General features: G+C 45.6%; 2 protein-coding genes across 3 annotated transcripts in view; one reads left to right on the top strand and one right to left on the bottom strand.

Moving 5' to 3' along the window:
- Positions 1-645: 645 nt before the first annotated feature.
- LOC147422299 (trafficking protein particle complex subunit-like protein) overlaps positions 646-15,308 on the top strand; it is a 66,462-nt gene continuing 51,799 nt past the window's right edge. For both annotated transcript variants that reach the window (XM_086503688.1, XM_086503687.1), the window contains exon 1: positions 646-1,116. In XM_086503688.1, the coding sequence (XP_086359814.1) occupies positions 758-1,116 (359 nt within the window). In that variant the 5' untranslated portion in view covers positions 646-757. The remainder of the gene's footprint in view (positions 1,117-15,308) is intronic.
- On the bottom strand, positions 9,000-11,719 carry LOC147422300 (uncharacterized). Its single transcript, XM_086503689.1, has 2 exons — positions 10,222-11,719; positions 9,000-10,143 (listed from the first exon to the last, which is right to left on the bottom strand). The coding sequence occupies exons 1-2, from the start codon at positions 11,416-11,418 to the stop codon at positions 9,235-9,237; spliced, it is 2,106 nt and encodes a 701-aa protein (XP_086359815.1). The 5' UTR covers positions 11,419-11,719; the 3' UTR covers positions 9,000-9,234.

Raw genomic sequence — 15,308 nt, 5'->3', positions numbered from 1 at the left:
TAAGGGGGCATCCTACCAAGCTCCATCACCTCGAGAATCCTCCTCACCGGAAGGGAAGCAGAATAGCGCAGACAACCAACCCGAAAGCGGGCTTTTGTTGAGAGCCTAGCACAAGCCAGATCACGAGCAGCCGAAGACGATCAGGCCTTTGAATAGGGGGGCCAAGCCCCTTCCCTTGTAGCGCACCGATGCCACCAAGGCAAAGCGTCTGCCACTCGTCGTCGTCCTGTCGAAGCGCCATAAGGCCACAACACCTAACCTTCTTTTCTCTCAAAGCGGGAAGTGGGATGAAGGCCTCTCCCATGCCAAAAGATTAGGGAGGAGAAGAACCGGCTCCGAGCTGCAAGGGTGAGTCAACCAAGTGCTGACGACAGGAAGCATTGTTGTGCCCTTGCGGATTAACGATTGCTTAGTCCTGGGTTGAGGGATTGCTCCAAGAGGGGGCAGGCGGTCACTACAAACTTGTGTGCTCGAGACCCCTCGCAAGCTAAGCATCGCCACGTCTAGACGCGGCCACGAGCTCCTCCAAACCCTATTGAATGGACAATCCTAAAGGATATTTATCTTTTTCATTGAGACTCCCTTTTATGCTTAAGGCGCACACTCACTTATTTTTCGTTAATATTCCCTTTTTGCCTTCAAAATATGCTGTACTCGGGAGATCCTTGTTTGGCGCAAGCTTATAATGCTTCTTTAGTTGCGAGATCCAGCAGAGGCAGTGGCAAGCCAATTGTGGAAATCTGATCGGAGAAGGCCCATGTCTATGGCCATGGAGGAGCTCTATTCAGAAGAGCTACGTACCCCTCCCATGCCCCTAGCAGCACTTGTCGGTGTCCCCGAGCTCCATTCCACCATTTCCACTCATCTGCACATGGAGGCTCTGCCTATCAATATCCTCGCTCTTCCAGACTTCTCCAAAATTTCTGTTCTCACAGGGAAGGAGCGCAGACCCGCCGATGCTAAATTGCCCCCCCCTCTTGGGATCTTGAAGGTTGATTGGCTTCGAAAGCACCGCACGCGAGTTCCTGCTGCTCTTGTTGTCCTCCTCAGTCGGGATGAAGTCTATGGTGACCCTGCCCAATGGTTGCAAGTCTGCACTCATCTAGACGACGTCAAGTATGCACTTGTGCTTTGTGTGTTTTCTACTGGATCTTGAAGAATTGTGGTTTTTGGATATGCATTTCCTCAAACTTGTGGGGCATAGTGATAAAATAATCAAAGTAGCTGGGTCATAATGGAAATTCAAGTTAGAGGCTTCTTGCTGAGTGACGATCTGAATGTATTAACGTGAAAGGTTTCTTAACAGGTATGCTTGTGACCATTTTTGCTTCATAACTCGTAACACGCCTCATTTAGCTAGATGCTCAAGGAATGAAGAGAGGAGAGCACATAAGAGGTGACAAACATTGAGAGAGAGAGAGAGAGAGAGAGAGAGAGAGAGAGAGAGAGAGAGAGAGAGCGCAATAATAACTAAAGAGAATGCTCGTACAACTGGATAATGAGAATGAGAGTGCACGTGCCACCTTTATACTGATAAAGGTGACCTAGAGTGGTGCAAAATAGGGGGCGTGCTGTAGTTGGGTTCAAAATCTGGATCTAAAATTGAGGACGCTGATCTAAATGAGACAGCTCACTAAAAATGGGGCATTGGACCAAAAGTGGGTCAATCGACCAATAATAGGTGGAAGGTCTACCAAAATAGACTGAAATGCATATGCAGGTCTAGTCTGGCCATACAACCATGCCATGCAGACTAGAATGTCACTATTTGTTGATGATATGTCTTCCAACACCTCCTCTTCAGTTCCAGATGGGTGGTTCACCTCCACATTGCTGAAGAAGCTATTCCAACCAAGGTCGAGGTAGAGGCTTGGTGAGAAGATTCGCAAGATTGTCAATGGTGGGACAATACTCCAAGTTGATACCACCGTCCTCAAGTTGTGAACAAACTGGTAATGAACGTTTAGTCTACCAAAGAGCAAGAGGATCATGTGTTAGAGCAATAGCACTCTTAGAGTCTGAATATATGGAGTAGGAGACGAAGGTGCAATACTAAGATGCTCTAAAATTTGTCCAAGCCATATCATAGTTTTTTTTGGATGTGTCTGATCGAAGTATGCTTGGGTTTTTCGGACTTCATTTGAGCTCCATTTTTTGGCTTCCTGATTTTGTTCTTTGCCTAGATTCTAAAATTTCTACGGTGGTTCACTGTATTGTTTTAAGTGTCATCTGTAGACTGTTTCTAGCGTGCCGTATGGAATCCGATGTATGGAATCCTTACAGGGTCTGATCCGTACTTATTCCATACATTTGTACCTGGTCGAGTTCAACTTATGGTTGATGTATGGAAAAACTATGGTCAAGCTAAGATTGATACTCAGCTTCATAAGATTATTCGAGCCGAGCTGGCTGCCCCCCTCTCGTGGTGGAGGCACTTATTAGATTAGTATTCTTCATGCATAGTTTATGTGACCTCCCAAGAGACAGATATGCTCGGCTAGCCTACATCATGCTGGTATGGGCAGATGACATCATGATTTCAGGCACATGGATTCAACATGGATAGACTGCCTCCGTTCCAGTATTCCTTGGATGCACCCTCCCTATCTCTCACATGGACAGAGATCACTAGACTCATACATCAGGATCTGATTCAGCTAGATACCAGGAGCACATGGATACAGCCGGCACAGAAGTTGGGCACGAAGATGGCTTTCTATAGAGAGCATCTTCTCCAACTAACAGAGGATGGATATGTGATCAGACCGGCCTATATGGACACTCATTTATCCCATGGGATACAACCGACATAGGAGTTGGGCACGAAGATGGCTAGATATCAGGATCACATGGATCTAGCCGAAACAGGAGTTGGCCACGAAGATGGCTTTTTGTAGAGAGCATCTTCTCCAACTAACAAAGGATGGATATGTGATCAGACTGGCCTATATGGACACTCATTTATCCCATGGGATACGTTGTGCTATTGGTCAGATGTGTACATCATCGCATCAGTTAGAGATTGAGACTGGTAGATTTAGGAGAGTACCAGCAGAGGCCAAGATTTGCCAGTTGTGTCATATAGAGATGTCCGGTATACTCAAGATACGAGGCCGCTTTCATTGTCTATTCAGAGAGGGCTTTGTACCGTTGGCTAGAGTCATGAGATATCAGGATCAGAGATGCCTCGGGTTGTTTTTGCTAGAGCTGCGCATACACGGGGAGAGTCTCTTGAGGAGATCAGGTAGTGCGAGACATTCACAGAGGGAGATCGCTGACTTCTTTAGAGGAATGACTCGGCCGTAAGATGAGCAAGTGTCACAATAGACTTTGAGCCCACCGTTACCAGAGGTATATTAGTTGACAGAGCCATTGAGCTCGGTAGAGCTAGACGTCCACGTCTATGAGGGCGACCACGACATCGACAGAGGCTCCATCGGATGATCAGGCAGGTCATAGTTGCATACCCTCATTTGCACAGTCAAGTCACTTAAGTCATTTATCAATAAGTGACTTTGACATGATATTTATTGAAAGTAGGTAGGGCAAATGGCTAAAAGACCTATAAAAGAGTCACTTGGCCTTCGTTGCCAGCCCGCAAAACGCGAAAATCTATATAGGTGCCACGTGGCACTGCCAGCGTAAAACGCGGAATTCCGTACTGCTTTCCACATCAGCATGTTAGCGTGAATCGCGGAATTCCGTACTGCCTGCCACCTCAGCATGTCAACGTAAATTGCGGAATTTCGTACATCTGTTGCCATGTCATCAATTGTGTGTGCGTTGGTCCTCCTTTATTTTAATGCCTTTATGTCACATGGGCCCCATCGGAAGGGGTGGCATAAGTTGGTGGGAACTCTTCTTTAAAAATAGGCCACTCGGCAAGACTTTGTAAGTTGGTAAAACTTTTTCTGCTGCTTTTGCTTCTTCACTTAGGGTTTACTATTTAGGCCCTTGGTCGGGATTTGCAAGTCGGCTCCGTTCTTCAGTGGCTTGACACGTAAGCAATTTGTGACATGTAGCGTGCATCCACTTCCGTCGACAAGGAGTCATTGGAAATACCTCCGAGCACCCTTACCTTCATCTTCACCCGCAATGTTTTCACGACAGGACTATTCGAGTGGTAATACTTGCTTGCATTGGAGAGTCCGCAGCAAGGCTGATATTGTGCGACAATAGTTAGACTTCCTAGTGAATCGGCTGGTCGGTGTTTACATTGCACACCCACATTATCCACAAGTTTGGAAGAGTTTTCATCGGCTTATGCATCCACAAGCATCAAAAGCATTCATCATCAGAAGTATAGGAAGCATCCAAAGGAAGAAGGCAATTGTGTCTCACCTGTAACGAGGGGGGGGAATATCACTTGCGCATTGCACTGGAACCACGTGGACAAGCTACCGCTACAGTCTAGCGTCAGTCTTAGCTAGCTTAGGATCTAGCCTTGCAATTTTGTGAGCCTCTAGAAGGACGTGCATGATCATGCAGGTCATAGTTTTATACCCTCACTTGCACAATCAACTCACTTAAGCATATAGGCATATGAAAGTCACTTAAGCCATTTATTAATAAGTGACTTTGACATGACATTTATTACCGCAGAACAAGTACCGTAGTACAAGTACCCGCCGCAGTACTTACATCCGCAGTATCCACAAGTTTGGAGGAGTTTTCATTGGCTTATGCATCCACAAGCATCATAAGCATTTATTATCAGAAGTACAAGAGTCACTTAAGCATATAGGCATATGAACAGTCACTTAAGTCATTGATTAATAAGTGATTGTGACATGACATTTATTAAAAGTAGGCAGGGCAAATTGCTAAACGACCTATAAAGAATCACTTGGCCTTCAGTTTAAGCATGACAGAATCTAGTACTGCAGAACAAGTACCCACAAGGATCACCAATGTTTTCAGCCTGCGCACAGATCTTCCATCGCCAGCACCTCGTTGCCATCAGTACCCTCAGCATTTCAGCACTAACGTTTTCCAGCCTCAACATTAGATCTGCCTCTAGTTTTTTTTATCAGTTTCAGCAAGCGTTTTGCATCAATTTCGCCAACGTTTTGCATCAGTTTCAGCCAGCGGTTTGCATCAGTTCAGCATCAACATGCAGTACTCCATATTCAGCATTTAGCCATTGTATCAACATTGTGCAAGTAGTCTAAAGCAAGTACTTGCTCTGGTAACAGAGCAAGGGGGCCCTTGAAGGTGGTTGATGTCACAAACTGGTGACGTGGCTGCCCTTTACACACACACACACACACACACACACTCCCTCCCTTGGTATGGAACAGTTGCTGGCGGGCAGAAATGTTGACGTGGCGCTGTTGTACGGACGCCCTGGCTGGCTGACGTAGTGACGTGGCAGGCAGCGTTTGGAATCAGTTCTGCATTTTGGGGCGGGAAAAAAACGGGCAGGCAGCCATGTGGCCTGCTGTACGGACGGCAGTTTTGGACTTGCTTTTTGGTCTACGCAGCAGCCTACGCAAGAGAGAAAGAGAGCTTTTTAAAGCTTTGCTTTAATTCCCTAAGAGGGCTTGTGAGAGGAAACTTGACATTGCTTTATTTTTAAGCCTATTTCAAAAGGGGCTTTTGATTTACAGCTTTTGGGGCTCCGCTTTTGGGCATCCCTTGTAACCTTTAAATAAGTGGGCAGGCTTCCCACTTCTTAGAGCATTTGGACGCAGAGTCTGAGAGTGAGAGCCTCCCACTCACTTGTACTTTCAGTTGCAGATTAATATAAAAAGAAATACCGAAAGGGGCGCCAGTCTTTGGGGTCAATATTTCTAGGCACAGAACTCCGCCGGGCTAGTGTCGAATCAATTGTGAACTGTGAACTGTTTTGAAGTGAATTCTTGTGGTGTCGCGGTAGATTCTCGACTTGGAGTGTCCAAGTCTGTTACAGTGGTATCAGAGCGCGGCCAATTTCTCTTCTACCAGGAAATCAGATCCCTTTTACGCGACACTTATGGCTTTAGACAGAGATCAGTCGACTCGCTCTGCACCTGGAGATGCAAGAGGAGATCACGAAGAAGATTCACGCGAGGAGTATGGCCCGCCTCGGCCTACTCCGGTGGAGCTTGAAGAGATGGAGCGTCGACGACTGATTGACGATGCAGGAAAGATGATGCTAAATTTTGGGAAGGACCCGAAATTTGCAAAATTTATGACCCAGACCACCTTCGAGAAGGTGTATGCACAGTGGCAGCAAACCACAGAACCACCCCCCAAACCAGTACTCAAGAAACCTCCTACTCGAAGGATGTTTATTGAGCAGGAATTAGAAGAGGTGGTTGATGCACGGATTTCTCAGCTTTTTGATGTGCAGAACAAAGCAGAAAAGCACGACAAAAAGCAGAAGAAAGGAACTGACTTCCCGGGTTATTTGGGTCGTCAATCTACTTTTGCCTTGACAAGAAAGCAGAAGAAACGTGTGTGGTTTGAAGGATTACCTAGTTCTTCTTCTTCTTCTTCTTCTTCTTCTTCTTCGAGTTCTTCTAGCTCCTCCGATTCGAGCGAAGAAGACAGAAAAGGCAAAAAGCAAAGCAAAAAGCAACGCTTCCGAAAGGGCAAGAAAAAGGCAAAGAAGTCTAAATCTCGCCCAGTTTCGGACAGTTCTATAGAGGACTCGTCTTTGGATAGTTCGGACTCCAATGACCGAAGCTTTTATGCAAGGAAGAAGAATTTTTACAAAGCCAACCAATATGACTTTCTGTTTTGGAAGGCTATTTGGGAGAACATTGGCATGCGGTTGCAATTCTCGTCATCTTTCCACCCGCAGACTGACGGGCAATCTGAGATTGCGAGTTCAGTGGTACTAGATTTATTGAAGTCTTACATCTCGAATCAGAAGACTCAATGGGAAAAGTATTTACCTTCGGTGGAATTTGCCTACTATAACACGATACACTCTTCGAACGGGAAGGCGCCATTTGAGATTATTGAAGGTGCTACAAAGGTTCCACCCTTCCTAAGCACGAAAGATAAGATTTTTGAAGCCGATGAGTACACGCGCGACTTGGACACGGCTTTTGTCAAGGTCCGCGAGGCTTTGCAGAAATCTCAAGAAAGACAGAAAAAGGCAGCAGATTGCCATTGTCGCAATTTGAAATTGAAGGAGGACGATTGGGTGCTCTTACGTTTTGAGAAGGCACGCCTGAGAAAGAAAAAGGGAAAGGAGAGGCTTTTCCAAAGCTTAGTATGCGATACTACGGACCTTTCGAGATATCCGAAAAGATAAATGATGTCTCCTTCCTACTGAAGCTGCTCGAAACTTGGAGGATTCACAATGCTTTTCATGTGAGTCTCCTGAGGCCTTTTAAAGGCGATGTGCCCAAAGATGGGGAGCTTGATCAGCAACCCGAAGTGGAAGAAAACGAGGAGATCCTTGTTCCACAACAGATATTGGCACATGAAGACAGAAAGATTTAGGGTAAATCGATAAGGCGGTTCTTTGTTAAATTCAAGAACTATCTTGCATTGGATGCGAAGTGGATGGAGGAGGAGGACCTAGCAGTTACTCCTCAGATTGTGAATCTTTACCTTGAAGCATTTGGATTAGCATAGTCTATTCTAAATGGAACCCCGAATTCAGCTTGGGCGGAATCTGGTGCAGCGGGTATGCACAAGAGGGGAGTCGTGTCACAAGACGGGCACCACGTGCCAATAGAAAAGAACAGACTGAACAGACTTTTAGCACTTCAATAACAACTGAATTGAGAGAGGGAGACGACACGCGACACGGAGTGGTGGAATTCCACCCCAGAGAGTATTGGCCCCAAACCTTGGCGCCCCTTTCGGTTTTTCTATATATTGCATCAACACAGTACAAGCCGGAACTCCACCCTCTGCATCTTCTCCAGGAAGCATGCTAGAGAATGAGCCCTAATCTCATATTTAATGTCCCTAGGCCCCAAAAGCAATTTACAGTAAAAAGCCTTCAAACTCAAAAGCATCTGGTTCAAAAGCAAAGCCAAAAAGCTGCCAACGTAAATCACGGAAGTCCGTACAGCTTGCCACATCATCAGCCAGCGCAAAATACGGAATCCGTACAGCTTGCCATGTCATCATGCCAAGGCAATTTTCAAAATCTGCCACGTCATCAATTGCTCCGCTAACTTTTTCCTCTGTGTGTGTGGGTCCTGCTTTGTTTCCTGTTGCTCTGCCGCTTCACTTAGGGTTTAGGCCCCTCGGCCCACATCTGTAGATTGGCTCCATTCTTCAGGGCTTTGACACGTCAGTAGTTTGTTACAAGTTGCTCCACTCCTTTGTCAACGGATTGCCTCGATATTTTTGATACTAAAGTCATTGATGTCTCTTTGAGTTTCAGGGATACTGTGAGCTGACAGTATCCTGCTGGAATGACTTTATGAACTGGAATTCCCGATAATATGATATTGATTTGTTCTTGACTTGTTTAAGTGCAGGAACTGATAGACGAAATGACTGCAGTATTTTGGTCTGAATGATCTCGATAGACATGGTCACATGGCTGCAATAGGGATTAGTCAATCGGGCATCTATGAGGTCCTGAGTGGATCCAGATGCGATTGCTAATTGCATTGCAGATAAATCATGGTCTGAGATCCGAATGAATGTTCAATGTGATTTGTCATGTGATGTCCTTTGATGTCAAGTGATGTCTTGTAATGTCGTGTGATGTGACTGTCGATTGGTACCATAGTTTTTCCATACGTCAATCACACGTCGGACGCACACGGGTACGGAAGTACGGAATAAGTACGGATCAGACCACCCAAAATTCCACACGTCAGTCTTAGGATGCTACATAGTAATTGTAGAAATACTTACTGCACCACCATGTTTAAAACTTTATAAGTTTATAGACAGACAAAAGTTAAAACTTAAAACCATAGAAACTTTAGAAATTAAAAGTGGACTGAGGACTCTGGAGAGTCGAGACTGGAGAGAATCAAGATGGTGCCTCAGACCTCTAAGTAATGATTGATAAAGTAACCTCCAAACTGAAAGGAGTCAAGAGTCAGGACAATAGAAGCAAGCCAAAAACATTCAGGAATCAGGAGTGTAGTCTCCTGAAGGCTGAATCCAAAACATAAGTAGGGAGGCGAGACTAGAGGCTAGAATCTAAACTGTAGACTCTAGAGTCAACAGTGAACAAAACACCATACGGGTAACGGCATGCCGCATAAGTAAATGTCAAAAACCATGGTCCAGACTCCATAAGCAGGCGGCCAGGCACAGTGAGCTCTAACTCTCACCATAGCTCACATCCTCATTGTCATAAGCAGCATCATCCTCCTCCTCGTCCTTGTCCTCGTCCTCATCCTCATCCTCATCCTCATCACCACCAACTGAGCATGATGCTCCAATATGACTGGTCCCAGCAATGGGAATAGGCTCTATCGCATCTGTAGTACTCTCTGCAACGGCCTCCTGAATCTCTTGCAAGGCAAGCAAGCGGTCCTCATCTTTTTCCTTATTGAGCATTTCCAATGTGACCTCCATTCTCTCATAGCCGCACTCTTTGATTTTGGATATGAGCCTCAAGTTCGTGTGTATGTACACAAGCTTCTCTGTATGAGATGGGAGTAGCCTATTTCTTCTCTTGGTATGAATGAGAGAGAAGGTGCTCCAATTTCTCTCACATGGAGAGGCACATGTCCCTTGCGAAAGCACTCTCAAAGCAAGAGCTTGCAAAGCAAGTGTGCAAGCCCCAAAAGTTTCCCACCATTTCACTCCCTCTTGCATCCTCAATGCATCTTTTGCAATTGGATGAGCAAATGACTTGCTTTCAGCTTTATAAATGTCAAACTCATCAATTAGGGTGCCTTGCAAGGTCAAATCACCCTTGGTGTACCTGTCCAAGAATGTCATCCATCCTTCATGCACCTCGCCATCACTTTCTTGCCCTCTTCCTCGCCATATGGGATGCAACATGTATCCAACAACATGTAACGGTGTGTGCAACATATTCCATCTTTGAATGCATGGATCCCTAATCTCTCTCATCCTTGCAGCATCAATGCCTTGCATGTTTTCAATTTGCTCTACCATGCGATCCGTAAGCTCATACATAAGCCCCATGGTGGCTCCTTCCCTATCAGCCAAACGGAGAATTTTCAAAATCGGAGCACACATTTTCAAAATCAGCCTTGCCTCTTGCCAAAAGGATGCATTAAACACAATGTTCGAGACCTCAGTAGCCTTTTGAGTCTTGGATCTCTTCATCTTAACAAATTTGTCATCAATCATAAGCTTGCGCATACCTTGCATGCATCTCTCATCCACAAGATTGGCCAACATAATAAAGTAGTACGCAAATCGAGTGGCTGACGGCTTGACCAAGTCCTTCTTGCTAAGTTGCCGAAACAATGCCAACACAGTAGATTTTCTTGTCACAAATGTGACAATCTTTGTTGCATCCTCAAGCACTTTTCCAACCCAACCAATCTGTCCAATGTCCTCAAACAAAAGGTCCAAGCAATGGCAAGCACATCTGGTAAAAAAAATGTGTTTCCACTCCCTTTCAATCATCTCCCCAGCACCAACACAATTGGTTGCATTGTCCATGCATACCTGCACAACATTTGCTGGGCCAATCTCTCTGATAACCTGTTTGAGATGCTTAAAAATAAATTCCGATGTCTTTGTTTCCCCAGATGTGTCTACAGCTTTCAAAAACACTGACCCATGAATAGAGCATGCAAGAAAGTTAATGATAGGCCTGCGCCTAGTGTCAGACCATCCATCACACACTATAGAGCATCCATATCTTTTCCATTTCTCGCGTACACCCATGATCTCAGTCTTTACGCATTTAACCTCCTCATTCAATTCTGTGGTGCGCAAAGCATGATAAGAGGGGGGAACATACGAAGGACCTGCTTGCCCAATAGCTTTCACCATTTGCAAAAAGTAAGGGCTCCTTACATTCCATGTAGGAACATCCTCGGTATTAAAAAACCTGCGCAAGGCTTGGTCTGCTTGCTTCCGTGTTTGCCAGCCAAATGCACTCGCCAAACCCCCTTGAGAAACTTTCCTCTTTTTGCTTGAGGACCCCACATTGGACTTGGAAGAGCCACTTACATTAGTTGTTCCCTTAGCATGCGTACTCATTGAAGCACTTCCTTGAGCTTGAGAGGCATCTCCTTCCAAATCATTGACCAGTGCATCTACAAAAGCAGCTCTGTCTTCTCCCTCTGGCCTTGCATCTGCATGCAATCTTGTGACAATCTCTACAACATCTGTTGGGGCCTCATCACATGGGCCTCCCACACCATGGCCAGCAATGCCCAAAATATGTGCACGGATACGCAAAGGACCACCGTCCCATGAATGCCCACAAAAATTACATTTACAAGTCCATTTTCCTTTTGGAAGACTCTTCACTTGCTGCACATACTGCCACTCGGGACGCTTGGTTCGGCCCATCTGCAAACTTGCAAAGAATTCGGCTTGGAAGTTGGAACTTGGAAGATGGTGCAACGAGCTTGAGCCTTGCCACTTGGAGTACTGAGCTGGCTGCTGCGCTATGTGTTGGGGGAGAGGTTGGAGGCAAGAGAGAGTGCGACCCGAGGGCGGAGACTCGAGAGAATGGGCGGGCCACGGGCTGATGTCCAAGCCTCACAAGTTCATACACGCTCTGTGACAGTGTGAGTGTCTCTGCAATCTCTGTATATTCTATGCAGAGACATTCGCCTGTAGACTATACGAGCGCGCGGCCAAAATAATGCAGCCGAAACTTTTTTGCCCAAATTTTTTGCCACGCTGGCTGCAGGTACGAAATCCTCTTCTGTACTTCATCCGTACCCGCACCCGTACGGCAGTACGGCAGGCCTTCCGTACGCGAACGAAAAAAACTATGATTGGTACATGTGCTATATGTGTGTGCCTAGTGTGTCGATACTAACAGTCAGTGTCTGCTAAGACAGTTTATGGCTTCTGTCTGATTTGCAGGCGTAATTGAGGGCGATTACAATGCTTTCAAGAGGCGGCTATGTCACAAACTGGTGACGTGGCTGTCCATTACATACACACACACACTCCCTCCCTTGGCATGGAACAGTTGTTGGCGGGCAGAAATGCTGATGTGGAGCTATTGTACGGACGCCTTGGCTGGCTGACGCAGTGACCTGGCAGGCAGCGTACGAAATCGGTTCAAAAGAGCAGGCAGCCATGTGGCTTGCTGTACGGACGGCAGTTTTGGACTTGCTTTTCGGTCTACACAGCAGCCTACGCAAGAGAGAAAGAGAGCTTTTAATTTTTTAAAGCTTTGCTTTAATTCCCTAAGAGGGCTTGTGAGGGGAAACTTGACATTGCTTTCTTTTTAAGCCTATTTTAAAAGGGCTTTTGATTTACAGCTTTTGGAGCTCTGCTTTTGGACATCCCTTGTAACCTTTAAATAATGAGAACCTCCCACTCACTCGTACTTTGAGTTGCAGATTAATACAAAAAGAAATACCGAAAGGGGCGCCAGTCTTTGGGGCCAATATCTCTAGGCACGGAACTCCGCCGGGCTAGTGTTGAATCAATTGTGAACTGTGAACTGTTTTGAAGTGAATTCTTGTGGTGTCGCGGTAGATTCTCGACTTGGAGTGTCCAAGTCTGTTACAGTTGGGACCCGACATGCGGTGTTCTCTCTCTCTCTCTCTCTCCCCCCCCCTAATGTGTTTAGTTCTCTTAAGTGAGGTAAAGCAACCTTGTCTTTGTGTGAAGTACCATATTTGAGCTAAATCCTTAAACCCTTTCGCAACACTTGACATTTTTGTCATGGCATGTTTGGAGTTTTGGTGGCTGTTCGCGGATTGAGAGTGTCTTCTTTAATGGTTAGAGATGTGGTGTAAGGTGCAGCGGAAGTGAATGTTGAACTTTGCTCAAGATGAGTGCTCCAAACTGTGCTCAAGGTTCCTTTTACTTATGGAAGGGAGAGCCTTCCGTTCCTTTAGTGAGAGAGTGCAAATGATCACAAACAAGTGGATAAACACTATGAATGAAGGTGCTGAGACTAAGAGATAGAGAGACTAGAATGTTGTCAAACCCTCCTCTGAAGGCCCCACTCTCTATGGTGAGAGCGGTCTACTATTGATTTGCACAATCTCTACAATGCTTGGGACTTGCCGATGATGTCAACGTCGATGAGGACGACGAGAAGACGGGCTGAAATCTGAAAACGCTAATGGCTGAAATCTGCAAATCTTTATCTGCTGAATTTTGACTCTGTCGATGACGACGGCGATGACGACGATGCAACGACGACGCGCTGAAAACGCAGATGCTGAAATCTGTGTTTTCCGGGCTGAATTTGCAAACTACGCTGGATCTGACCGTCCGACGAGGATCTGCTGCGAGAAGGTGAGATCTGCGTCGTTCGGGACTTCTACTGCAGTGTCTTGATGCTGAAAACTGAAAACGCTGGTGCTAATCCGGGTTCTGTCACGGTGAATTTGCAAAACGGTGGGCTTGCTTGCTGATCCAAAAACGCTAGGGCTGAATTTTGTTCTGTTGTGGAAATTTGCTAACGCTAGGGCTGATTTGTAGTCTTTTGGCGCCAGGCTGTTGCAAATGCAAAAACGTTGGGCTTGTTCTGCTGAAAACGCTAGCTGTTGCTGATGCAGAAAACGCTAGGGTCTCTGCTCCAAAAACGCTAGGTGTCCTGTGGGGGTCATGTTGAGAAGGTGCCTGTTGAACACGCGGTTCCTGTTGCCTCTTCTGCCAGAAAGTGCTAGCGCTAGGGTTTCTTATGTACTTGGTTGTCAAAATTGCCCTACCCAGTTTCCCAACAAAAGTCACTTAGAAATAATAAGTGAAAATTGTCTAAAGTAGGGAAAATAGGTCTATGCACTGTAAAAATGCTCTTGATGGGTTCTGATGGAAATCTAATGGTCATGCTGTGTGCAACCAGAGGATATGCATCTACTCTAAGTGCCTGGACATGCATGGTCTGCGAACAGACTCACAAAAGTGCCAGAACACTTCCTAATCTAGGCTAATTGAATTGGACTGAACCCTTGTCATGAAGTAGCTTGTCCATGTACACATAGGGTTAGATGTGCACGTGACATCCCCTCCTTTTCAAAGTGAGGTATTGGTACCGAATTGTATGGCGTCGAGGGAGATCGGCAACAACGTCTGGAATCTTGGAAAGGACTCTCCGCCGGCCCACTCTGATGCGTGGGTCGTGCGATACTTGAACTTCATAAAGGTCTGCAACACTTGCTTCTTTGGGCCGTGCCGAATGTGACACAAAGTCATCCGTGGCTCCTTCAATGCTTCAACTTCGTTAATAGTCATGCGTCTAGCTTCTTCAAGAATCTCGGAGGATGAAAATTCCTGAAACCACTTCCAACACAAAAACATGAACATACCCATTCCATGTAAAGTGACTGGAAAAATACTGTTCCTTCGAAAGAACTGTGCATGCAATGCAGATGAACAAAGTGATGGAGTGCCAAACCGTGCATCAAACACACGCAAACAATGGGGTCGAATCTTGACTTTTTGATCTAAATCAATCACAATGGAAATGCCGATGCTTGATGCTCAATCCTTCTTGTGCTCTTTCAGAAACTGTGTCATGCCAAGGAAGAGACATGGAATGTGAATTCCTTGGGTGCAAACAGTTCATCTTTTCATGAGTAATCCGCATACATCCGTGCTTATTTATGAGTGAATCGTGTTCAGCGTACCATATGTCATGCCTGTGGAAAGGGATCACATTAGGACGGTGACTAAAATACAAGAAAACATCACGAATGAAACACTCGAACAATGCGTGTTGACTAATCATTCGAACACAAAATACTTTCTGTGGGGGTTGTCACAAAGTGATGACGTGGCTACGGATAGTAGAAACCCTAATTTCTGCCAAAAACCCTAAAATTCCTGCAAACCCTAATTTTTGCCAGAAACCCTAATTTCCGGAAATCACGGAGGTGGAAATTGAAAAAAAAAAAAAAGAGCGACGCAAATCCTAGCTTTTTGCTACGCAAGGATTTTGGATGACAGAAAGAGAGTTGAATTGCTTTATTTTAACTCTTATTGAGAGAGAGAGAGAATTTGCTTTTGCTTTCAAGCTTTTGGGGCTCTGCTTTTGGGCATCCCTTGTAACATTTAAATATGCGGTGAGGGCCTCACTTCTTAGAGCATCTGGACGCAGAGTCTGAGAGTGAAACCCTAACCGCTCTCTTGTACTTTGATCACTGATTAATAAAAAAAGAAATACCGAAAGGGGCGCCAGTCTTTGGGGCCAATATCTCTAGGCACGGAACTCTGCCGGGCCAGTGCAAATCTATTGTGATCTGTGAATTGTTTTGAAGTGGTTA

Source organism: Adiantum capillus-veneris, chromosome 27 (genome assembly GCF_014529385.1).
Source record: "Adiantum capillus-veneris isolate H3 chromosome 27, ASM1452938v2, whole genome shotgun sequence".
NCBI lineage: Eukaryota > Viridiplantae > Streptophyta > Polypodiopsida > Polypodiales > Pteridaceae > Adiantum > Adiantum capillus-veneris.
This window is presented reverse-complemented; position numbering and strand designations above follow the sequence as displayed.

Excerpts from the sequence above, each read along its gene's own strand:
- LOC147422300 (XM_086503689.1), bottom strand. The coding sequence starts at position 11,418 with ATGGGCCGAACCAAGCGTCCCGAGTGGCAGTATGTGCAGCAAGTGAAG. Across the intron at positions 10,144-10,221 it reads TTATGATTGATGACAAATTT|GCAAGGCTGATTTTGAAAAT; the intron begins GTTAAGATGAAG and ends TTTTGGCAAGAG.